The sequence below is a fragment of the Phacochoerus africanus genome, chromosome 15 (assembly GCF_016906955.1).
Source record: "Phacochoerus africanus isolate WHEZ1 chromosome 15, ROS_Pafr_v1, whole genome shotgun sequence".
Lineage (NCBI taxonomy): Eukaryota > Metazoa > Chordata > Mammalia > Artiodactyla > Suidae > Phacochoerus > Phacochoerus africanus.
The window spans coordinates 28,814,757-28,838,684 of record NC_062558.1 but is presented as its reverse complement, the minus strand read 5'-3'; the positions used below and the strand labels follow the sequence as shown (position 1 = coordinate 28,838,684).

The window sequence follows — 23,928 nt, the reverse complement described above, 5'->3', positions numbered from 1 at the left end:
GAACGTGACCTTATTTGGAAATGAGTTCTCGGAGGATATAATTAGTGAAGATGAGGTCATACTGGAGTAGGGTGGGTCCTGAATCCAACAGGACTGGTGAATTTATCTGAAAAGAAGACACAGAGAGGGAGTTGCCATTGTGGCTCAGTGGTAACGAACCCGACTTGTATCCATGAGGATGCGGGTTTGATCCCTGGCCTCGCTGAGTGGGTTAAGGATTCAGCGTTGCCGTGAGCTGTGGTGTAGGTCGCAGACGCGACTCAGATCCCACGTTGCTATGTCTGTAGCATAGGCCAGGAGCTGCAGCTCCGATTCAACCCCTATTCTGGGAACCTCACCCGTGAAGACAGGCTGAGAGAGCCATCTATGAGCCGAGGAGTGACAGAGATCGCCAGGCACCAGCAGGTGCCAGGCCGCGAAAGGGAGGCCTGGAAAATTCTCCTTCAGAGCCGCCAGCAGGAATCAACCCCTCCCACACCTTGACCTTGGACTTCGAGCCTCCAGAACTGTGCGAGGACAGAATCCTGCTATTGTAAGCCACACAGGTGATGGTCATTTGCCCTGGCAGTCCCCGGAAGCCAGGACAAACTTTGACCAGACAGATTTCTCAGGACAGGGCCGCCCAAGGGGTGAGCAGTGGCCGGGCCGGTCCCCCACTGCAGCCTCGGAGACTTACTTCTCCCGGAAGGTCTCCTTCTCCTGCTCGCTCCACATGTTCATGACCTGGCGGTCTTTGTACACCTTCATGGGGTCATCCATGAGCCCGTTCATGTTGATGAACTTGATTCGCTGCTGGTCGGCGTCGTACAACATTGGCGGGATCACGGCCAGCTGGCGCATCTGCTTCTCCAGGTTCTGGAGGGAAACAGGAGACGGCAGAGGGCCTGGGTTGGAAAGCGCCAAACGGCGGGGCCAGGACTGGGTGAGGGCAGCGGGAGAGGGCGGGGGGTAGTGTTCCCGCCAGCCAGCACAGGGGACCCAGGTGAGGAGCAGAGGGTAGGGATGTTCCAAGCAACAATTAGAAAAAGGCAAAACCAGAGAGAAAGCAAATGATGAGTTAAAAAATAATAACAGCTTGTGCAAGGGGAAGAGAGAATTGAAAGGCAGTCCCAGACAGGTTTATGGTGGGCAGGGCTGTAAATTAAACACAGAGAGCAGCAGTCACCTTATCTGCAGTAAGGAGGGAGCAATGAATCTTCCATTTGGAAATGCAAGAGCCATAAAACAGTGCTGGAAAGATGGGCAGCCAGCTGGGCCAAACGAGCTCAGGAGACGGGGCCTGGCCCTCCAGGTTCACAGGGCACGGGGTGTGGGCGAGGGGCTGCCTCACTCTGGGAGAGGCCAGGGAAGCTGCAGAACCATTTCCTCCCCAGCCACCCGCCCCTGGCCCTGGATCCAGCTCCTTCAAGCGTGCCCACTTGGGACCAAGCCTGCCCAGTCCCGTGCACAGCAGGAGCCAGGCAGGCTCGCTTATAATGCACTGGGGTGGCTATTAAGAGGCTCTGAGCCGCCACTCAGCTGGACTCATTTCCCCAAATCTCTGCAGCCAGCCCATTACTGGCGATTAATTACCCATCTCCGGAGGCAGGCGAGGGCCCGGCCCAGCCAAGGTCAGCCAGTTCAAAGGATCCGCTGCCCAGCCTCCCACATCCAAGCTCTCCATTCATTGCTGGGGATTCCCAGCAGGAGCAGGGAGCAAAGCAGGGGCACAGCCCTGACCCTTGGCTAAGAGAAAGGCCCCCACGGAGCGCCCCCAGCACTCAGAGCAGACTCCAATGCCATCATCGTCGTCCTCCGCTGCCCAGGATGCACAGTGACGGCAGACCAGGGACAGAGGTTTCTCCCACAAGGAGCCCCCCGCCCCTGCCCCCTGCTCAGCCCTCCTGCTGAGGTGGGCTGCCTTCCTGTCTCTTCCACAATAACAGTAGCTTTGGCTACTGAAAGCTCCTCCCAAAGAGTGAATCCCCCCCCACACACACCCAGTCCCCTCCCAGGGAACCTCAGGTTGGCCTGGGCTGGTTAAGATGACGTTTCTACCCTGAATTCCATTTCCAACCATCACGCCCAAAACGCCGTTCCCTCAACATCCCTGAGGACACTGGCAGCTGCATTCCTGTGTGGCCAGGACCTGAAGACATGCTCTTCTGGGATGGGGGTGGTGGGGACAGTGAATCAGCTGAGATGCCACACCTCCTGCATCAGGCAGAGAACGTACAGGAAAGGGCCACCCTCCTCTTGCTTCCAAGGCAAACGAAACTCACGTCCACACCACTGTGGGGACGTGTACGTGGCCACAGTGTTGGCGGGATGGGGGATTGAGCAAACCCACAGGTGTGAGCCAAGGCTGAGTTCTGCTTTCTGCAGCCCAAAGCGGGATTGATATTTGAAACAAGGACACATCATGGGAAGTTTTAAGACGAAAGCTCTTTTTTAAAAGCCAGGTAGTCTGAATTGTCTTTGTCAGAAACACATGGGCAGCCTGGTAAAAAGGCGGATTCCTGAGCCCTGCCCCAGACTGGCTAAATCAGAACCTCTGGGTCTGGACCCTAAGAAACCACAATTCTAGCCAGACACCCCATCCCCTGGACTCTGTCCCATGTGAGACCCAGTGCCTAGGGCAGCACTGCGCAATTCTCTCTCTTTTTTTTTTTTTTTCTGTTTAGGGCCGCACCTGCAGCACATGGAAGTTCCCAGGCCAGAGGCTGAATCAGAGCTACAACTGGAGGTCTATGCCATAGCCACGGCAACACCAAACTGTGACCTACACAGCAGCTTGCAACAACACCGGATTCTTAACCCAGTGAGCAAGGCCAGGGAACGAACTTGAATCCTCACAGACACTGTTTTGGGTTCTTAACCCACGGAGCCACCATGGGAACTCCAGCACTGCCCAATAGAATTTTATGCGATAATGCGGTGTTTACTGTTCTGTCCAGTGTTGGGCCACTAACCACACGTGGCTTCTGAACACTTGAAGAGTGACTGGTGCAGCTGAGGAAGTGAATTTTTAAATTTCCTTTCATTTTCATTAATTTCCATTTAATACCTCCCATCCGGACAAAAGCTCTCTCTGGACGCAAGGCCCACTCGGGACCAAGCCTGTCCAGGAAGAATATGCCCCCTTCCTTTTTCGAGGCTCCTTCCTGTCTATTATGGAATTGGGAATTTGGGGGCCAGGGGACTGGTCGGTCCATAGATGCTTGACCTACAAGACTTAGGAAGGGACGGGCCAGCACCAGACCTGCCCCAGGAGCAAACACGCCCCCTCTCTGCTTCCTGGTCATTCCTGGCTCCAGGGACCACAGCCAGGGTCACCCAGGCTGAACTCCGGCTTGATGGACAGCTGGTGAGCTTGGAATCCCCCCCTCTGCCCCCGATTCTGGGCACTGGGAGGCTGACCTAGAAACCACAGCTCCCTGGCATTTTGGCTTCGGGAGGGTGGGGGGCTCAGCCAATGGGAAGTCCTGAAATTAGGTGAGAGGGCGGGAGAAGTGAGAGGCCAGAGCGCTTATCCCCAGTTTCCTCGCAGGTGTGGCATCAGAGATGGGGCCCTTCCTGGCCATGTCCTAGGAGGCGGCCCCTCCTCCATGGCCCCAGGAGCGCCCCTCTCTCCACTTGTCCTTCAGGCTTGGGGACAGGCAATGGCTACTCCCCTGGTGCTTCAACATCCATGTGGGTTCTGCCCAAACGTCAGTAACAGGCCCCTGGGTTTCAACCCAGCAGGTAAATGACCCGCACCATGAGCAGAGCCGAGGTCAGGGTCAAGGCTATGGACTCACCTCCTGCTCCGAGAGGCCGTCGATGATCTCAGACACCTCGTGCTCACTGCGGGCGGCCGACATGGAGAGCCCACTGCCCCGCTGGCCCACCCTGCTGGAGACCAAAGAGACACACTCAGGACCAGCCCCTCAGCAGCCAGGGAATGTGCGGTGGCTGGCACAGTGGCATAGACCCGAGCCCACAACTTCCCCAGAGGCGGCGTGTGGGCAGCGGGGAGGAGCCAGGCCTTCCACACCCACGTGGACAGCCCCAAGCCCTGATCCAGAAATGCCAGAGTGCTTTTGCTCTCCTAAGATGCCCCCAAAGACCAGCCATGCAGACCCATGTGCAAATCCCAGCTCTGCCTCTGGGCCCAGGGCCTCAGAACCCTCTCTTGAGATGTGGGGAGAAGGGGGCCCCCCGTCTCCCAGGACCAGGGGGAGGCACTGGAGGAGATGTGGACTGTGAGTGTCCACTAAAGAGAGAGCACTCCATCACCACTGCTCACGCCCCATCACCCTGTCTGCGCCACAAAAGAAACCACGCGTCCCTGAGCACCTGCTCTGCGCCGGGCTCTCCTGCACTGGCTCTCACCCAATCCCTGCAGCCGCCGCTGGAGACCCACAACCTTCCCCTTTGGTCCACACCAGGGATCTCAACCTCAGCTCCTTCTGGGGCCGTGTGGGCCACCACACACAAGAAGGAAGCAGGGAGGTACCAGCCCGAGGCACACAGGAAGGAAAGCACCATTAAAAGCTCCTTTCAAATAGGAGTTAAAGCCAGGCAGGCCCCAAGGGACACATCCAAGGGCCTGAGGCAGCCCCCAGGGCTGCCAGTTGGACACCCTGCTGTGCTTTGGTAGCATGGTGGCCATGCGTCCTCTGCTGGCAGTGCCTCAAGCCGCCCCGGGTCCTGGGAGGTGGGGAAGGAGGTCAGGGGAGGGGGCCGGCCCCACGCTCACCTCTGCATGCGCTCCTGCAGTTCCCGCTGCTTGCGGATCTCGGGGAACTGCTTCTCGTAGTACTCGCGCACCTTGCTCTCCTTGGCCCGCCGCCGGGGGTTGTTCTCGATGCGTTCCACCTTCTTCTCCCAGGCTTCCATGAGCTGGTCATAGCGCTGGCAGAACTTCTGCTCCTGGGGGGGCACAGGGGAGCCCTGTGGCAGCGGTTCCTGCTGCATCCGACCCCCCAGCACCCCCAACCTCTGGCTCCCCACTCGGCCATTCGCACAGGCAGACAGGTGACCACGCACGGGCACACAGGGAGACCCAGGAGGACCCTGAGATCTGCCCTAAGGGCCGGGCCTCCTCTAGCCCTGGGAAATGGGCCACCCTCCTGGCCTCCCTCTAGAAAGGCCTCGTCCAATACAGAAAGTTTCCAGCCACATGTGGCTGTTAAGTTTAAGTCATGTAAAATTAAGTAACATTAAAATTCAGGTCCCCAGTCCCCCAGCCACATGTCTACGTGGGCCAGGGCTACTGTCCGCAGTGGGCAGTGCACACAGGCACCATTTCCATCATCCTAAGAAGGTGTGTGGGGTGTGTGGGATGGTGCAGCTCGGGGGTGTCCGTCAGGCCAGGGTGGGGGTGGGGGGCGGCCCCATGGAAAGCAGTCACTTTCTGAATAGTTCCTCACCCCCTGGCCTCAGGTCCAGCCATGCTTCCCAGGCCCAAAAACCAGGTGTGAAGCCTCAAGCTGCTGTCTGCCCAAGACAAGGAAGTCCTTCTCTGGGTCTAACCATAGTGCTTCCTGCTGTCTCTTCTTCCTTAAAGAAAAGACATCCCCGTCCCACGCCCCATCTCCTGGCCTAGAATATAGCTACCTGGCTTCCAAGTCTCCAAGGTGACCCTGACCTGGAGCACCTAGAGCAGACAGGGAGCATCTGGCCACCCATGAGACCCCCATCTCCCTGTCTCTAACAGCTGCCATGGACAGATGGCGTGGTCTGGGAGTCTCGCCTGAATGCCTTCTTGATGCTTCAGCATAATCAGAAAACCCGTCTCTGGTCCTCATGCCCAACACCCCCACCCCACCCCGTATTTCAGCTTCTGACCAAGGCCACCTGTGACTTTGGTCCTCAACAAACCCAGCAGCGTGATGACCCCAAAGGGCTGTCAGGCCCACCTTGAGGAGGAGCAGAACTTGACCCCCAGCTCCTGGGGGCCCCACACGGATGTGTACTGCTCCAAGAACCGCACTTGGGAGATCAAGTCCAAGTAGCAGACAACAGCCACACGGGTTCGTGGCCGTGTGCTGAGGCCAGCACCCCCGGGGTGGGAATCAGCATGAAAGACACACAGTCCAGCCCACCACCAGAGCAGGGGACCCTCTCCACTCTCTCAGCCTGGCCAGAGAGGCCCCGGTCTGAGAGCAGAGAGCAATACGTCAGACGAGGAAAAGGTGAGAAGATGTCCACCAAAATGGGCCAGAGAAAACAATGCAGTTCCTGGTGAAGACGAGTAAGAAACCCCCAGGGCCACTAAGCAGCTCCACCAGTGGAGGGCAGGTAAGGTGGCCGACAAGACGATCCAGCCCTGCCTGGGCCCTCATGGAGCAAAGGGACACAGCAGGAACGGCCAGGAGGGGATGACATCCAGCCACGCTGCCCAGCCCCAAGCACCACCCGTAAGGATGAGAGCAGCTCCGGAGGACCACTCAGGATGAGGAAGTCCCCCTCCATGTCTAACCACAGTGCCACCTGCTGTGGCCTGTGTGCTGATGTGCTCTCTGTCCACTGAAGGCAAAGGGTACTGGGCTCCTCGGGACAGTGCACAGCAGTGGCTTTGGCCCTTCCTGGGGCAGCACTGACCCTGATCAGGGGGGTTCCACACGGGCAGCCCCGCTGGACAGGAGAGGAAGCAGACTGCACAATCAGACACACGCACGTGCACTTACACATACACACATACATACAGACACATCCTCACACATACACATGTGCACATACACACGTACCCCCTTACGCATACACACTCACACTGACACACAAACACACAGGCGCATGGGTGGCCCCATTGGCCAGGGGAGGAAGCAGATCACACACTCACACACACGCATGCACTTACACACATACACACATAAACATGTGTACACATTCACACATACTCCCTTACACACACATGCACTCACATGCCAAATACACACACTAATATTCTCAGATTCACAATACACACTCATAAATTCATACACGTACATTCTCACACTCACACTTCAGAGGCTGAAATACCACCAAGCAAGTCTGTGGGATGCTGGGAGCAAGAACCTGAGAGGAAAAGGAGCATGGGCCCCTAAGACCACAGTCTGTGTGTGTTGTGACGACAAGTCACCCTCAGTCTCTTGCTCACTCTCAGTGGGTTTTTTTTTTTTTTTTTTTTTGCTTTTTAGGGCAGCACTCGCAGCATATGGAAGCTCCCAGGCCAGGGGTCGAATGGGAGCTACCGCTGCTGGCCTACACCACAGCCATAGCAACGCCAGATCCTTAACCCACTGAGCGAGGCCAGGGATCGAACCCGCAACCTCATGGTTCCTAGCTGGATTCGTTTCCGCTGCGCCATGCCGGGAACTCCTTGGTGGGAATTCTTCACCATATCATCCTCAGCACCCCCACCATCATCACTCTCCTCATCTTCTTCTTCATCATCGCTGTCATCACCACCATCATCAAGGCATCGTCCCGTTCTTCTTCACCATCACCACCACCATACCCACGGCTGACGCTGGCTAAGCACGACCATGTCGCATGCCTGGCAGAAAACCGATTCCTTCCAGCGGACTCACTGTCCCAAACCCCAAAAAGCTATGACTACCATCCCCTTTGTACAGGCGGGAGCTCAGAGCTTAGGGCCAACAGCCTCTCGCCTGAGGTCATGCAATCAGGGACAAGGAGGTCAAGATCCTGATGGTTATTCTCATAAAGTCTAGGGTGTCTACTTTTTCTCCTGCTGCTCATGCTTTTGGTGTCACACCCAAGATCCACTGCCAAATCCAAGGTCCTAAAGATTCACCTGTATGGGTTTTCTTCTAGGAATTGTATGGCTTTAGCTCTTGCTTTTGGGCCTTTGATTTATTTTGAGTTATTATTTGTTCTAATTCTGGAAGCTGGGGTACAACTCTACTCTGTGTGTGAGGATGAAAAATAAGAAGCTCAGAGGTGTGGGGGATATGAGAGGAGTGAGCAAACCCTTAGCTGTCTCTAAAAAAGAAATTGATAAAAAGGACAGAGGGGACAGGAGAAAGAAAAAAAGCAGATTATGCTGGAAACACGCCAATATCCACTCTAGTGGGTTCGATCGTGACCCTCCCCTCAAAAGATGTCTCCACATCCTAACCCCAAGAATCTATAAATGTGACCTTTTTTGAACAAAAGGTGATTTCAGTGCAATAAAGTTAAGCATCTTGAGATGAGGTCATCCTGGATTAGGGTGACCTCTAGATCCAATGACAGACGTCCATGTGAGGGAAGAGAGGGGAGAGGCCAGGTGGTGATGGAGGCAGAGAAGGGAGTCATGAGGCCTTAGCTAAGAACCGCCTGGAGCCGCCAGGAGCTCGAAGAGAGAGGCAGGAAGCCTCTGGAGAGAGCGCAGCCCCGCCCACATCTTGATCATGAACTTCTGGCCTCCAGAATAGTGAGAGAGGATGAGTTTCTGCTGTTTGAAGGCACCGAGTTTGTGGTCATTTGTTGCAGCAGTTTCAGGAAATGAATACATCCACCGTCCACGCTGAGCTCAGCCCCTGACTGATCCATCCTGCAAGGCCACCATCAATCACACAGGCTCCCTGTGCCAGGCACTGCACTCACCCTTCCTGCAGCCTCGCCATGACCCCATTTCACAGATGAGGATAAGCGAGGCTTGGGGTAAGACAGCTCTCCCAAGATGACACACAGCGGGTATGATGGGTGGGGTTTGAACTTGTGCATCTGTGACTCAGTCTAGTACCCCCACCCCCACCAACACACACACACAATCTGGCTTCCAGGAGTAGGGGGCAGGGAGTGAGCTCAGCTTCTCAGGGAAAGACAGGCAGCACTGGCAGAGGTTGAGCACCCCTCTGGGGGAAGAGCCTCAGCTCTGTGGGCAGAGCAGGCGTGCGGGGAGAGCGTGGGCAGCTGACTCAAGGTCCTAGGAACCTCGAAGGAGTGAGCCAAGCAGACTCACAGTGGGGGCAGGGGGCATGCTGAGCTAAGGGGGCCGTCTTGATCAAGCCCCCACCCGGTCCTGGCTGACATGATGCATGGGGCTTCAGGCTCATTATATAAGAACAAGGACAAGATCATTCCAGATACCTCCTGTCTCAGCTTCTGCGGTTTCCAAACTCTCATTTTCACAAGGGCCTCTCTTAAGGTAGGCTCACGTTGGCCACAAAGCCACCCAGAATTTCTTACAAGACTCCAGTTCCTCTATCTTTACATAAGCCCATTCCCTCTCCACCCCCACCCCCAAGGGGCAGTGGGAGACTTCTGAAGAACTCACCTACCCAACTCCACCAGCCCACCAGCCGCCAGGACCCTTGTAAAATGTAAATCCCTTGTAAAATGTAAATCGCATGGCCTTCCTCCCACCCCAGAGAAGCCCCAGGCCCAGGCAGAACCTCTGTGGAAAGACTGGAATTTGGGGTGTGATAATGAGAGAAGTTTCTTGCTCCAGGAGAGACAGGGAAGCAGTGGGGAGAAGGTCTGGGTGTCTGCACCTCCTTTCTAACGGTTCAACACAAAAACATTCACACACCCATGCGTACACACACACACACACACACACACACACACACACAGCGAATATAAAGAAATGTCAACCATGATGGATTCTAGATCATGGCACATATACACATTCATTGTATTCTGCTGTCCAATTTCCTGACTGACTGTCAAATTTTCTGGATAACTAAGAATTCTTCTATTAAAGACTTTGTATTCCTCATTGAGAATACATTTATAAGAATAAATTAAGTGTCCCATTGTATTTAGAACAAAATCTAGGAGTTCTATCCTAGCTGAGAGCAAACGTTTCTAAGTGACCTGGCTCCCAGGATTTTCAAGCACAATCCCTTCACTCCTGCCCTGACTTCAGACGTGCCTGCCATATTCTGTCCCGTGTTACTCCAGGCTGGTTCCTGCCTCAGGGCCTTTGCACATGCACTGCCCTCTCCTTGATATTCAGACCTCCAGATGGTCCTTTCTGGTCACTCCCATCCGGCTGTTCCGACCCCAACCCCAACCCTCTGCACCGCACTTATCACAGCTGAACACAGCTCAGCACTGCACCAGGCCCACAGCAGGGGCTCAGTAAATATTTCTTAATTCGATGAATAAGATGGGATGTCCCGTTTCAGGAACTCTGTCTACCCAGCCAGGTGCCTCTGAGCACCATCCAGTCAATCTGGGAGTCTGAGGAAGTTGAGAAAGACAAGGTTGGGAAGCCCACCACTTTTCACCCCATGGGGCCCTGGGGTCCAGAGTGCCACCCACCTAGCTTCCCATTTGCCCAGCATCTGGGTCAAACTGGTTTCCAAAAAGAAACCAGTTTGTGAAGGTACTAATATGCAGAATTGAAAAAAAAAATGCATAGAATTGACAGTACAACCTGATCAAACCACTCCTGAACTCCACTCGGTGGACTCTATCAATTATATAAATTCCTTTACTGTTTAAGCCCATCTGAGCCAGCTCTTCTTCCTCTCCCAGCTGAAAGAATACTAATGAGTAATTCCCCTTCTACCAATGGGCCCTAACCTCCCCCAGAGAGTCAGTGATGCAAACAGCCACCCTAAACCACAACTAAAGGTGTTCCTTCGTTTGCACCCTCTCTGCCTTGGGCCAGCTTCTCAGCTGAGACACTAGAGTGTATAGCAGGATACAGGAGTCCATACCATTTCTAAGCAAGGGGATCCAGCTTTTCCTGAGCCTGGAATGGGCACAGTGGGCTGGGAAAAGCTCATTTCTAAGGGAGCTTCCTGCAATCACTGCCATGAGGCACTCCGCCCACCCCAATCCTCCACCTCCTCCAGCAAACCTCTTTCTTTCCGCCTACAATGTCCACAACAGGTCCTCTGATGAGGAACCAGTTTTCCCAGCCAGGATTTTGTTTCCTCCCCTTTCAGGCTGGAAAAGGAGGGGCAGAATTCCGAGCCCCTGGCCCACACCCAGCCTCAGCCCCAAGCCCCCAGCATCACTGCAGCTGCTATCTTTTCCCGTTTCTCCCACTGCCCTTGGCTTTCCTTCATACTCTGGACACTCAGTAATGAGACAGCTGCAGAACCAAAGGGTCTGGTGGGGTGGGTGTGGCCTAAGCAGCCTGGCCTGTCTCTGCTCTCAAGGAAGCCTGGTCCCTGGAGAGGAGTGGGGGCAGCAGAAGAGATTCCGGGGTTGGGGGCCGCTGTGATGACTTACCCATTGTTTCCGGGCGTGATTCCTCCTCTTGAAGTATAAGATTAACTTTTTCCGCATCGCCTGGTTTCTAAGCAGGAAGGAGATGAGACAGGTCAGAAATGCAGGGTTCCAGGTATTTCAGCCCTTGCTCAAGTTAGCCCCCTTACTGGTTCCCGGTGAACTAAGCGATACCTGCAGCCCCCAGAGCGAGCCACGAACTGCCAATGGGCATCCATCCTCTGTCCCACACCAGGTGCCCCAACCACACTTAGATTGAGTGTGGGCTGCAGAAAAGAGGGTTCCAAAGTGGGGGCGAAGTCTTGCGGCCTCCTGCCTGGCCCAGAAACTGCCACTACCCCTACAGGCACCCAGAGTCCCTCTCCGGTCAGCCACCTCTGCCACGGGAAACTGGCCTCAGAGAAACAGACAAAGCCTTAGACCAGGAACACAAGCCAGAGAGACCCAGCCCCCTGTGGCCTAAAGCCACACAGAGGTGGGATCTCGGGGTCTGGCCTTGGTGTCCCCCAGGTCAGCTCTAATTAAGCCCCTGCTTTGTTCCCTGGTGGTGGGGGAGATGTGGGCAGGCCATCGTCCCACGAAGCACCTGAGGGATCTCATGGCTCAGACCGGGGAATCCAGATTCCCACTTGCCCTCAGGACCCTCAACCAAGGGGGTGGCACACAGCATTGCGGGCTCAGAGGGCTATGCGTGCTTCCCAGGGAAGATGTGGGCAGTTCAGAGAGAAAGAGAGACAGGGATGGCAAGACCAGAAATGAGGGAGAGGGAATGAGAGCAGAAGGAGAGACACAGAAGAGTTCCCTGGTTGGCTTAGTGGTTAAGGACTTGGTGTTGTCACTGCTGTGGCTCTGTGGCTTGGGTTCAATCCCTGACCTGGTGACTTTTGTGTGCCGTGGGCACAGGCCAAAAAAGAGAAAAAACAGACAGACAGAGCCTTAAAGAGAGAGGCAGGGAGACAGAGGAAGAAGGAGACACAGAGAGAGATAGGTGCAACGAGCCCCAGAGGGAGAGGAGCCCAGTAGAGAGGAAGAGAGACAGGGCGACAGGCTGGAAGGCAGAGAAAGCCAGGATCGGAAGAAAGGGGGACAGAGCCCCAGAGGGCAACGCAGAGATGCCAACTGATACAGAAAAGGCTGGAAGACACACCCGAGGTGCCCCTTTCCCTCGGCCCTCTCCCCACAACCTCCAACACACAGCAGAGCATAGCAGCTGGCAGCCTGGGGCCCGTGGGGTCAGAGAGGCCCCAGGAGCCCATCAGGCCCATGAATTTGCTGGCCCCCATCCAGGTATGTGGAAGGATCAACTTTTCTGGGGAGAGGTCCCCCAACTTGCTCATATTCTGAGCCGTGTCCAATTCCCTTACAAAAAGCTCCCACCAAAAACTGGGAGCCACATCCTGTCCAGGCTCCAGGAGACCTGGTGCCCGTGGGGCACCCAGGACCCCAACCTCGGGAAAAGGTGGGAGACTGGGGTGGTGGGGGGAACACTCCAGGTCCTGGCAGCTGAGGGAAGCACCTCCTGGGGGCTGAAAGGCCTGGAATCAACCCACCCCAGGGACCCCATGGGGAGTCACTCTCTGCCCCCATGTCCCCTACCACCGCCTCAGAGGCCACCACCAGGCCCAGCGTGCTCAGATCTGCCACCGCACCTCAGCCCCGGGCTGACAAGAGGCTCCAGGCCCTACTGTGATTTCCAGCAGAAGTCGGCACCCTCACTACCTCATCTCAAGTCTGAACCACTGATGAGCCTGCCCACTCCCTCTTCAGTTATGGACCCGAGCTGGGCCCAGAGCCCTGCCCCTGACAAGGAAAGGCCACGCCCACTTCCAGGAGGGTCCGTGGGGGCGACCTCCAACTCCCCAGGTCATTCTGGTCTCACCTCCCATGGGCCAGGTCTCTCACCTGGAGGTCTCACAACTTACATCAGCATCAGCATCCCCTGTCCCAGGCAGGGTGAGTGCTGGGGGTTCTCAGTCACACAGGCGGAGACCACAACCCCTCATCCCGAGGCCGGGCGTCTCTGAGCAAATCTCAGAAGGTCTCTCAGCCTCAGTTTCCTCATCTGAATAATGGGTGCAGTACCATCACACTTTCATCTCCTCCATCATTCAGCAAATGTTGACTAGCACCTACTATGTGCCAGGCACTGCTCTGGGCCCTGAGGACACAGAGATGAGCAAGACGGGAAAAGTCCCAGGCCCTCATGGAGGTGACACTTTAGAGGGGCCACACCAACAATAAGCAAGATAATCAAGATAATCCTGGATTGGGGAACTTAATAGGGAGAGTGGGGTAGCGACTGGGGGTGGGGAGGGTATAGCTATTTTAGATTCAGGGAACAGAAAAGTCTCTCAGAGGTGGCCATGCACCAATATCTTGATCACGAGAAGGACCCAGCTGTGGAAAGATCCAGAGGGAGATGTGCTCCCAGCAGAGGGCACTGAGCACAAAGGCTCTGAAGTGGGGACAAACGCAGAAAACAGAGAGAAGATGCATGTGGCTGGAGGTGGGGCAGGGACAGGGGAGGGGAGGAGTGAGACCGGCAGAGCCAGCTGTACACGGTCTTGTGGGCTGGGGCACAGGAGAGGATCTGGACTTCAAAAAAAAAAAAAGAAGTGACGTCAGCCCAAGAGCAATGAGCCCACTGGCACCAAGATCTTGGTCTCTAACACCATCCTCCAATAAAAAGAGCCACATTTCTCCTGGAAGAATGGCTGAGTCCAGAGCTAGGTCAGGAAGTACACAAGATGAGCCCAGGACATCTTTAAGTAACGAATGCTAAAAATGAAAAACAAGATCAGAAGGACACAGGCAGGACCTAACCTGAAAAGACGGCCAAAGCTGGAACAATTTAAGAGGCAAGCTAAATAACACTAGATTATAACCGGAAGAATAAAATAAATATCCATGTGTCCACATGGATATAAATAAGTGATTGAATAAATAAATGAATGAGGGAGAAAGGACAAATGTTCCTTACAGAACTGCAATTTTATTTGCTTTCTAGGGACACACCTAAAAAGAAGTTCCCAGGCTAGGGGGTCGAATCAGAGCTGCAGGAGCCGGCCTACACCACAGCCACAGCAACGCTGGATCCTTAACTCACTGAGGGAGGCCAGGGATCGAACTCACATCCTCATGGATACTGTGTTGGATTCTTAACCTGCTGAGCCACAACGGGAACTCCCCGAATTCCAATTAATAAACATCAAAGGACTGAAGGAAGCAGAAGATCACTGTTAGACACCACAGTGGTAATTGCTTCAGGCAAGACCCTTGCATGCATCTTAAACTGGCAAAACTTGGAGGAGAGACAGGAAATGTGCACAGCCTCAAAGCATTTCCCCCAAATACATACCAATCATTGTGACAGTTTTAACTTGCGTCCACAAATTCTTTGATATCCGCCCCTCAAACATATCCAGGAGGTGCAGCTGGACTCCCCTCCCCTCCCCTCGACAGTGGGCTGGATGGTAACTTGCTGTTAAGGCACAGAGTAGGGACAGGAAAGACACCAACGCGACAGACATGTCTGACACCTCCTGGTGGGGGTGGGGGTAGGGGGGTCAAGGCCAACACCACCTGTAGTAACACGAACACCTCCAGTTGGGGGTGGCGGGTGGCCCCCCTGTGTCATGATGGGGAGGGCACCTCACCTCCGCGGGACTTTTCCCCCAAATCCACAAGCCCAGCCCCTCCGGAGACAATATCAGACACACCCAAATTGTGGGACATTCTGCAAAACCCCTGACCAGTGTTCTTCAAAAATGTCAGGGTCAGGGGAGTTCCCACTATGGCTCAGTGGGCTAAGAACCCGACCAATATCCATGAAGATGCAGGTTCGATCCCTGACCTCGCTCAGTGGGTTAAAGGATCCCGGTGTTGCTACAAGCTACGGTATAGGTCACAGACGCAGCTTGGATCCCGTGTTGCTGTGGCTGTGGGGTAGGCCAGCAGCTGCAGCTCCGCTTTGACCCCTAGCCTGGGAACCTCCATATGCCACAGGGCAGCCATAAAAAGAATAAAAAGGGAGTGGTGGGGGAGGGGAAAGAGGGACAAAATCTGCTGAAATGCCACAGTGAGATCAAACAATTTACTTTAGAGTTTGCAGAGGACTTGATGTATATCATGAATTGAAACGCATCGCCCCAAAAAGATGTTGGGGTCCTAACCCCCCAGTACCTTAGAATGTGGCTTTATCTGGAAATCAGGTCTTGAAGGTCATGAAGCATGAGGTCTTTGAGGGGTGTGGGGGGGCAGGTGCTAATCCCATGAGACTGCTGTCTTTATAAAAAGGAGAAATTCAGACATGGAGACAGACACACACGGAGGGAAGGTGGCGTGAAAAGACGCAGCGAGAAGGCCCCGTGAAGATGGAGGGTTGAGGCATCTACAGGCCAAGGAAGGCCAAGGATGCTGGCAAACACCAGGAGCTGGAAGACGCACGATGCAAGAGATCACAGCTCTGCCTACACCTTGACTCCAGACTTGCAGCCTCCAGAGAACGAACTGCTGGAGTTTTCAGCCACTCAGTTTGTGGTGATGGGTTCCAGCAGCCCAAGGAAACTGACACAGCCTGTAACAGTCTTCAGCAAGCAGCGCTGCTGTGGCTTCAAGCTGAAGAGGCCCCAGTGCGAACAAAGGCTCGTGGGGGCAGAGGTGACACACGCAGCTGCCTCTGTTCCCTGAAGCTACTGGAGGGCATGAATTCTCCCAGGCTGATCCGGGTTTCCTTCCAAAACAAGCACCATGCCTGGCACCTAGGAGCATCTGCTTACTGCCAAAGAGGACAAATGTCAAGTCCACAGGTTGCAAACGGGCACAGTCCACCAAGTGGGAGCCAGCTCGTGAGCCTGTTGTGTTTGGACTGTGGTGCTTTCTAAAAAATCTGAATTCGTTGCCAGTATCGAAAACCAGAAGCTCCTGCAGGAAGGGCTGAACTTAAAGCTTCTCCTAAAGAAAAATCAGGCAGCCTGGCCATACCCCCTCATGGCCACAGGCTGGGAACTGAGACCTGCTGGTCCCTTTAGAAGTGACGAGCTCACCACTAGTCCCCACCACTCCCTACTGCCTCCCACCAGCCCTTCCCACTCTCATTTTGTCCCCGCCCTGGAGGCAAGCATCTGGGTTTGTGAGCCCCTGGACATCTGGCTTGGGATGTTTGCTTGTGCAACCTTCTTCTGGCACATTTTTTGAGTGTTTGTTTTGTCCCAAGCAGTGTTTAAGCATAGCAGCTGTAAACAGCTTACTGCAGACAAATCCTTTCTGCTGAGATTTTGTCTGGCAAAAATAAAGAACAGAGTCTCTCTCAGAGAGCTCTGGAGGGCCAACGGACCAGCAACACGATGAGTTCACCAGTAGAGGCATTTATGGGGTGCAAAGGCTATCTACAGTCTCCCGGAGAAGTCAGGGTTTAAAAAGCACAACCAGTAAAGAGATACAGACCTCGTCGGCTGATACTGGACTAGACAGGGGAATGGGAACTAGGAAGGAGCAGAAAGGAGATAGGAAGTCTCTGGACATTCAAGGAAGAGTCTGGCCACGCTGTGGGTGGGACTGGCCCTGGAGCCTAAGGGGAAATCCTGCCAAAAGACAGCCTGGTCAGTCAGGGGAGACTTCCTGGAGGAGGAGAGATCTGAGCTGAGACTTGGGAGAAGCAGAGGAATCGAGGGAGCAGAAGGAAGTGAGGAGAGCACTGGATTCCAGGGCACTAAGAGTGACAGTGAACTGGAGGGGGGAAAGTGGGGCATTCGGGGAAAGCTAGACCCGCCCCCCGCAACCATGGAAGGCAGCCCGGGCAGGGCCCTGAATGCCTTGGGGGAGATCCTGTCAGACCGGAGTGACTGATGTCTGAGCCATGCTTCCTGGGGGCCAAGCACTTTTCCCATGTTAAAATGACTCTCCAAGGAGACCAACTTACTGACAAAGTGAGGTGACTTGCCCAAGGTGACCGGGCTAACAGGGGGCAGTGGCCGGACTGCAGTCCTGGGAAAGAAATGCACGCTGCGTGTGCAGATCGGGCAGGTCTAGGCTGTGTGGCCCTGGGGAAGTTCCTTAAAATCTCTGAACCTCCAGAGCAAGACCAGGAGGTCCTGTTACCAGCAACCTGAATCCTGAGAGCCCTTTCTACCTGCCCGGCCCCCGGGCACCAGCCAAACCCTGAAAGTGGCAGGTCTGCAAGAGGAGAAAATCGGGAAGGAAGAGACACAAGGAGCCAGCAGGCTCCCAGGCCCCGAGGAGAGGAAAGAAGGGTCTAACATGACAGGGTGGCCACAGCAGAACACACAAGAGCCGCAACAGTCACCATTGCATCAATTCCCCGCCCTTTCACCGAATCGCTTTTGGGCTCCCTGGCTCAGTGAGTCAGCCCAGAGCTCTCCCTGTACGGCCTGTCTGCAGAGGGCAGGGCAGCCCTTCCACAGAGCACCCAGTGATGCTCTGGGGTTGTCCTCAGGCCCTTCTGCTGCTTATCAAAGCCTGAGAAGTCTGAGGAGTCACTCCCAAGGTATGGGACTAGGAACCCCCCGCCAAGCAAGTATCCCGCACCTGCCCTCCCCCACCCCGGGAGCACAGGCAGCCACCCCCACATCTCCCAAAGAGGCCAGTGGCAGAGGACAGCTGTCGAGGTGGGTACAGGTGACTTCAACACATCCGAAATTGCCGGTGCAGCAGGAAGTCAAGCGTGAAATTAACTTTAACTCAGCGGCCGAGGTGTGCAGACACAGAGAAATTAAAGTGACAGGGCAAGGTCCTCCGGGAGGGGATGACCTTCCACCTGGCGGCAATTACAGCAGCAGGAGAAGGGAGGTGGTGGGGAGGCCGGCCAGGGAGAACTGGGGAGGCTCGGCAACCTGAGAAGTGGGGCGCTCCATCCCAGCCCCAGCCTGATCTGCCTTATCATCCTCATCAAGCTGTTATTAGATCACAGACGTATTTATTTATTATCTGTCTGCACCACCAGAATGTCAGCCCCATCTGCTGCAGTCTCCCCGGGGCCCAGAACAGTGCCTGGCACAGGGCAGGTGCTCACAAGTATTCACTGAATATTTAGGGCCACACCTGCAGCATTTGGAAGTTCCCAGGCTAGGGGTCAAATCAGAGCCGCCACTGCCGGCCTACGCCACAGCCACAGCCACGCCACGTCTGCAACCTACACCACAGCTCACGGCAACGCCGGATCCTTAACCCACTGAGCGAGGCCAGGGATGGAACCCGCATCCTCATGGATATGAGTCGGGTTCAACCTGCTGAGTCACAACGGGAATTCCCAGGATAATTCCCGTGGTCTCTGTTGATAAAGCAAGAACAAAAATCACAGAACACTTCCTATACTCCTGACACGGAGCACAACACTTCAGGGCTAGCACGTCATTCAATCTTGAGCAACCCCAGAAGACAGCAGCGATTATGATTCCCATTTCACAGATGGGGCAACTGAAGCATCGATAGTGACTAGTCACAGGGACCAGACGCTGGTGGCCTTCAACCTGCCCCCCGGTCGTTGGCTCCCAAAAGTCCACCCACATCACTTCCCAGTTACACCTCAGTGCTGGCCTCCCTATGCAGGTAACAAAACCCAAACTCCTCACTAGGCGTTCCCGTTGTGGCTCAGCACCTTCCTCTCCCTGACCTACCCCCTCGGGATATGCCGGCCTTCTCTGTGATCCCGTCAGCCTGGGTCCAGCTCCATGACCTTGCACCACCTGTTCTACCTGCCCGGGAAGTCTACAAGCCAGCGGCTGCTCTGTCATCCAATGTTCTCTCCACTGTCAGGTCCTGCCCTGACCCCCCTGGCTAAAGTCACCCCTTAACTTTCTCTCTCATCACCGTGTTTACCATCTGCATAGTATTTTTTGAGGGCTGCACCTGGGGCATATGGAAGTTCCCGGGCTATGGGTCAAATCAGAGCTGCAGCCACCGGCCTACACCACAGCCATGGCAACGCCAGATCCAAGCTGGATCTTCAACCTACACCACAGCTTGCAGCAATACCAGATCCTTAACCCAGTGATGGAGGCCAGGGATCAAACCCCCAACCCCATGGATACTAGCAGCGTTCTTGATCCACTGAGCCACAACAGGAACGCCTTCAAAGTATTTTCTAAAGTAAATGATTGCACTGATTTAATGAAGACCACACTGAAATGAAAAATACAGAAGTGATTATGGCAAATTATGGGAAAAAATTAAAATTCTGAGAATAAACGTATCAATAACTTGCTTACAGAGACGTTTTTCTACCATAAGACTGAGAAATGAAAAATACAGAAGTGATTAGTGGCAAATTACGGGAAAAAATTAAAATTCTAAGAATAAACATATCAATAACTTGCTTACAGATATGTTGTTCTAACATAAGACTGGTCACTTACTACAGAAGAAATCTTAAAAATTATTCATCTCTATGTTTTAAACTTAAATATATTCATCTGTGATTTCGAATTGGAACAAATTTAACTAGGTTGTTACCTACTTAGCCAAAATGTACTTTAAGACCAGAGCCGTCCTCTGATGAAGATTACAGGATATAAAAATATGGCTTTGGGAGTTCCCATCATGGCACAGAGGAAAAGAATCCAACTAGGAACCATGAGGTTGAGGGTTCAATCCCTGGTCTTGCTCAGTGGGTTAAGGATCTGGCCTTGCCATGAGCTGTGGTGTCGGTCGCAGAAGCAGCTCGGATCTGGCATCTCTGTGGCACAGGCTGTTAGCTGTGGTTCCAATTTGACCCCTAGGCTGGGAACCTCCATATGCTGCAAGTGCGGCCCTAAAATGCAAAAAACCAAAAAACCAAAAAAAAAAAAAAGGCTTTGGTTTCAATAAGCTTATGGTTCTGTTCTACTCAGATATGTAGCAGTATTATTTTTACAGATAAATTTTCCCTTTGCTCTTTGAGTCTACAGCCATTTTTTGTTGGTTTTTTTTTTTTTTTGTCTTTTTAGGGCCGCACTGGTGGTTAGACTCCCAGGTTAGGGGTCGAATCAGAGCTGCAGCTGCCAGCCTACACCACAGCCACAGCAATGTGGGATCGAAAGCAGCATCAGTGACCTACACCACAGCTCACAGCAATGCCAGATCCCAACCCACTGAGAGAGGCCAGGGATCAAACACACATCCTCATGGATACAAGTCAGGTTCGCCACCACGGAGCCATGATGGGAACTCCTCTACAGCTGTTTTTATAATCTGAAATCATCCACATTATTCAGCTTAAAACATTACTCATTTTTAGTGAAAAAAAAAAAATGTAAAATTTTCAGGGAGTTCCTGCTGTGGCACAGTGGGTTAAGAATCTAATTACAGCAGATCCAGCGGCTGTGAAGGCAAGGGTTTGATCTCCGGCCCAGCACAGTGGGTTAAAGGATCTGGCATTGCCACGGGTGCAGTGTAGGTCACAGCTGCAGCTCGGATTCAATCCTTAGCCTAGGAACTTCCATATGCCATGGGTGTGGCCATTAAAAAAAAAAAACAAAAAACAAAAAACTATCAAGTTCCCATTGTGGCTCAGTGGGTTAAGGACTCGATATAGTCTCCATGAGGATATGGATTCAATCCCTGGCCTTGTCAGTAAGTTAAGGATCCGATGTTGCCACAACCTGCAGTGTAGGTTGAAGAGGTGGCTCTGATTCAACCCTTAGCCTGGGAACTTTCATATGCCACAGGTGCGGCAGCCATAAAAAGAAAAAAAAAAATTGCTATCAAAAATTCTTGTGTTGAAAGGAAAAATACACCTAGAAATATCAAACCATAAAGAGCTTAAGAGAGCTATGTGACCACAGCACTTTCTATTAACTGATATTTCCTCGTTTACTTAATTCACTCATTTTCTATCTCTACTGTTAGATAAATCTTGATAAAAGTATGGGTCTTTGTTTGGCACACAGCTAAGTCCCCAGGTCCTACACCAGGCCCTGGCACATAGTAAGTGTTCAGTAGATGTGTATTTGCCCCATTTATTGACAGTGAGCCAATGTTCCCAGCAGGTCTGCCCAGATGAGGATAACCCCCATTCCCTAAACCTGCTGTGACAGCCCCTAAAAGCCCTCTTGTCCTCTCCCAACCTCCATCTGGGGCTCCTCCACCCCCAGCAGTAGCCCCCAGGTGAGGCAGGTCCCAGGAAGCTTATAAAGGATGAAGGTGGCCGGGCTGGAAAATAAACTGTGCGGAGTCAAGAGACATTTGGGACCTGAACACATTCTTGGGACCAGACAAAAGCATGGGCCACATGGGACACAGAAACCCCAGCGCTACACCAGTGCCCCCAGCGCAGGGGCACCAGCAGCCCCTGCCTGCCACAGGATGAGTGATAGCTGGTAGTGCCGGTGAGGCACCCTTGGCAGGTGCTCCTAAGCCCAAACAGGACCTGGCTGGCTATGAGAGATTTTCCAGGTTGTTGCATCGGTCACAGGGCACTGCAAGGGGGCAGCCATGTTGGTCACCAGAGCCTGGACCAGTTACTACAAGAACTACAATAAAAGAGACCTCTCCAATGAGTCCAGCACCAGCAGATACTTGAAAAACAGCGGGAGATTTGCATGCCTCCAGGGATGGGGAGCTCACTGTTTCACTGACACTCTACAATACCAGCCCAAGGAAGCCCACACAATCAGACCAAACCACATTGCTCACTGGACCAGCTAAGCACTGCCCTTCTGAGGTCACACGAAAAAACGCCTGCACCCTCTCACAAAGACGGACCTTCAGTAGTTCAAAGGGTGTGATCCCGAAGTGTCTGCCTCTAACTTAACACCCCCAGAGTGCCCAGAGCCACACGTTCCACCAGGGAGCAAGACCCCTTTTGCCTTCTGGGCTCCTGGATAACAACATGAGGTACTAGCCCTTCCTCAGCCGAGGAGGCTATGCTCCTTTTAATGCATCCCAAGAAAAAGCCAGCCCCCTTCTGGCCGCCACACCTCCAAAGCCTGGCTCCCAGCTTGAACACAAAAAAGTCACTGGCCTCCAGCACAGTCCCGGCGCCCATTCTATGCCAGCTCGGCCAATGTCAACTAAGTGCGCACTCCCCTGGTGTTTTTTCTCTTCTAGCATCCATCTGGGAAACCTCCCCCCCCATCACTGGGATACATCATCTGAGACACCTCGAATCCTCCAGGGCTGGGTTAATGCTCCCAGCTGCTCTGCGTGGGGCTGTGCCACAGATGGATCCTTGTGCAGACCACAGGACAGTCCCAAGTATGTTTACATCAGAGCCCAAACCATGGGGGCCCTGCTTGCTCCGCGGCTGCCCCCGTCATCTCGAGCCCACTCCCTTCCTCCCGGCAAAGGCTTCCTCCTGCTCACACAGGAGCCATTCACCCCCATCTCTCCAGAGCCGTGCATGCGGCTTCCTTGCCCACCCTCCCCGACCCAAGGTCTGCTTCCCAAAGTTTGCCGGGGCTCCTGCCTCTGCCCCTCCCACCCCTGTGCTGACTCCAGCCCAGACCCTTCCTGGCCCAGAACTCTGGCCCAAACTGTCCTCTTCGGCCCCTTCCTCCGGCACCTGACCCTGGCTGGGAGCCCCAAGGGGACTGAGAACACACATCTCACCCCAGGCCTCAGAGCCTGGTCATTCTCTCCTCCCCTCCCGTGTCCCCCACTGCCACCAAGCGTCTACAAGCTACGGGCGAGTACTCACATTTTGATGTTCTCATGATACTGCCTGGTGTCAGACGGCTGGTTATACAATGGCTGCAGGAAAAGAGAGAGGGAAGCGTGTGAGAGCTGGGCCTGAGCTGTGGGCAGCTGGTGTGGGTGGGCTAGCCCCTACCCCCTGAAGAGTCCTGCGGCCTGGGCTCCAGCCCAGGGTCACCTGAGCTGTGGCAACCAAGGCCCTGGCACCAGGGAGCTGTGACCTGTGTGAGGACCAGCCGCCGGCAGGCATGAAAAGGAACACGGGGACCCAGCCCACAGCCCCTGCCAGGAACAGGCTGTAACCCTCTGGGCACAGCTGTGGGGACCGTGACCCCCCACTATGGCTGTCGTGGCTGCTCTGCAGGACACGAGGCAGTGCTGGCTCGAGCAGGATAAGCACACACATCCCAGGGGAGCTGAGAGGTGCAATGGTCTCAAAGAGGGGAAGCTGCTAAACCACAGGGAGATGCCTCATTACCACAACGGACCAGCAGAAGGCAGAACAGCCAAATAAGACAAAACAGCCAAATGTTGGTGAAGATGTGGGGCGGCAGGAACCTTGCACAAAGCCGATGTGTGCAAGTGCACACGTCCCAGAGGTGAAGGAATCGCGATGTGGGAGTTCCTGTCATGGCTCAGTGGTAATGAACCTGACTGGTACCCATGAGGACATGGTTCGACCCCTTGCCATGCTCAGTGGATTAAGGATCTGGCATTGCCATGAGCTGTGGTGTAGGTTGCAGACGAGGCTCGGATTTGGCATTTCGGTGGCTGTGGCGTAGGCCGGCAGCGGCGGCTCCAATTCAACCCCTAGCTTGGGAATCTCCATATGCTGCGGCTATGGCCCTAAAAAAAAAAAAAAAAATGGAGATGTATGTGCCCTACCAGTCCTGCAGATGCTCTAGAAATGTCTAGGCCCTGTGTTCCAACACCTGGTCAGCACTGCTCATACCAGCTACGCATTAGAAGCAAGTTCAGTGTCCACTGTCAGAAAGAGGAATAAGGAAGCATTCCTTCCTCCTCATTCTACACACCTCGAAGACTACACAGCCGTGAGAAATGAATGAACTGGGCCCACGTACAGCAACGAAGGTGCACAATTAAAGGAGAAAGTTGTTGCAGAGTCTTTGACGGGGCAAGGGCTGGGCTAGAGCTATGAAC

The 23,928-nt window shown here is 54.0% G+C and overlaps 1 protein-coding gene across 27 annotated transcripts in view; it reads right to left on the bottom strand.

Moving 5' to 3' along the window:
• Nucleotides 1-23,928, bottom strand: part of NCOR2 (nuclear receptor corepressor 2) — a 228,297-nt gene that overhangs the window by 95,852 nt on the left and 108,517 nt on the right. For 24 of the 27 annotated variants that reach the window (XM_047762226.1, XM_047762212.1, XM_047762205.1 and 21 more), the window contains 5 exons: nt 22,772-22,824; nt 11,143-11,209; nt 4,721-4,893; nt 3,780-3,873; nt 677-855 (listed from right to left, as the gene is read on the bottom strand). In XM_047762226.1, coding sequence (XP_047618182.1) covers nt 677-855; nt 3,780-3,873; nt 4,721-4,893; nt 11,143-11,209; nt 22,772-22,824 — 566 coding nt within the window. The remainder of the gene's footprint in view (nt 1-676; nt 856-3,779; nt 3,874-4,720; nt 4,894-11,142; nt 11,210-22,771; nt 22,825-23,928) is intronic. The other 3 variants (XM_047762207.1, XM_047762223.1, XM_047762229.1) reach the window with 1 other exon arrangement.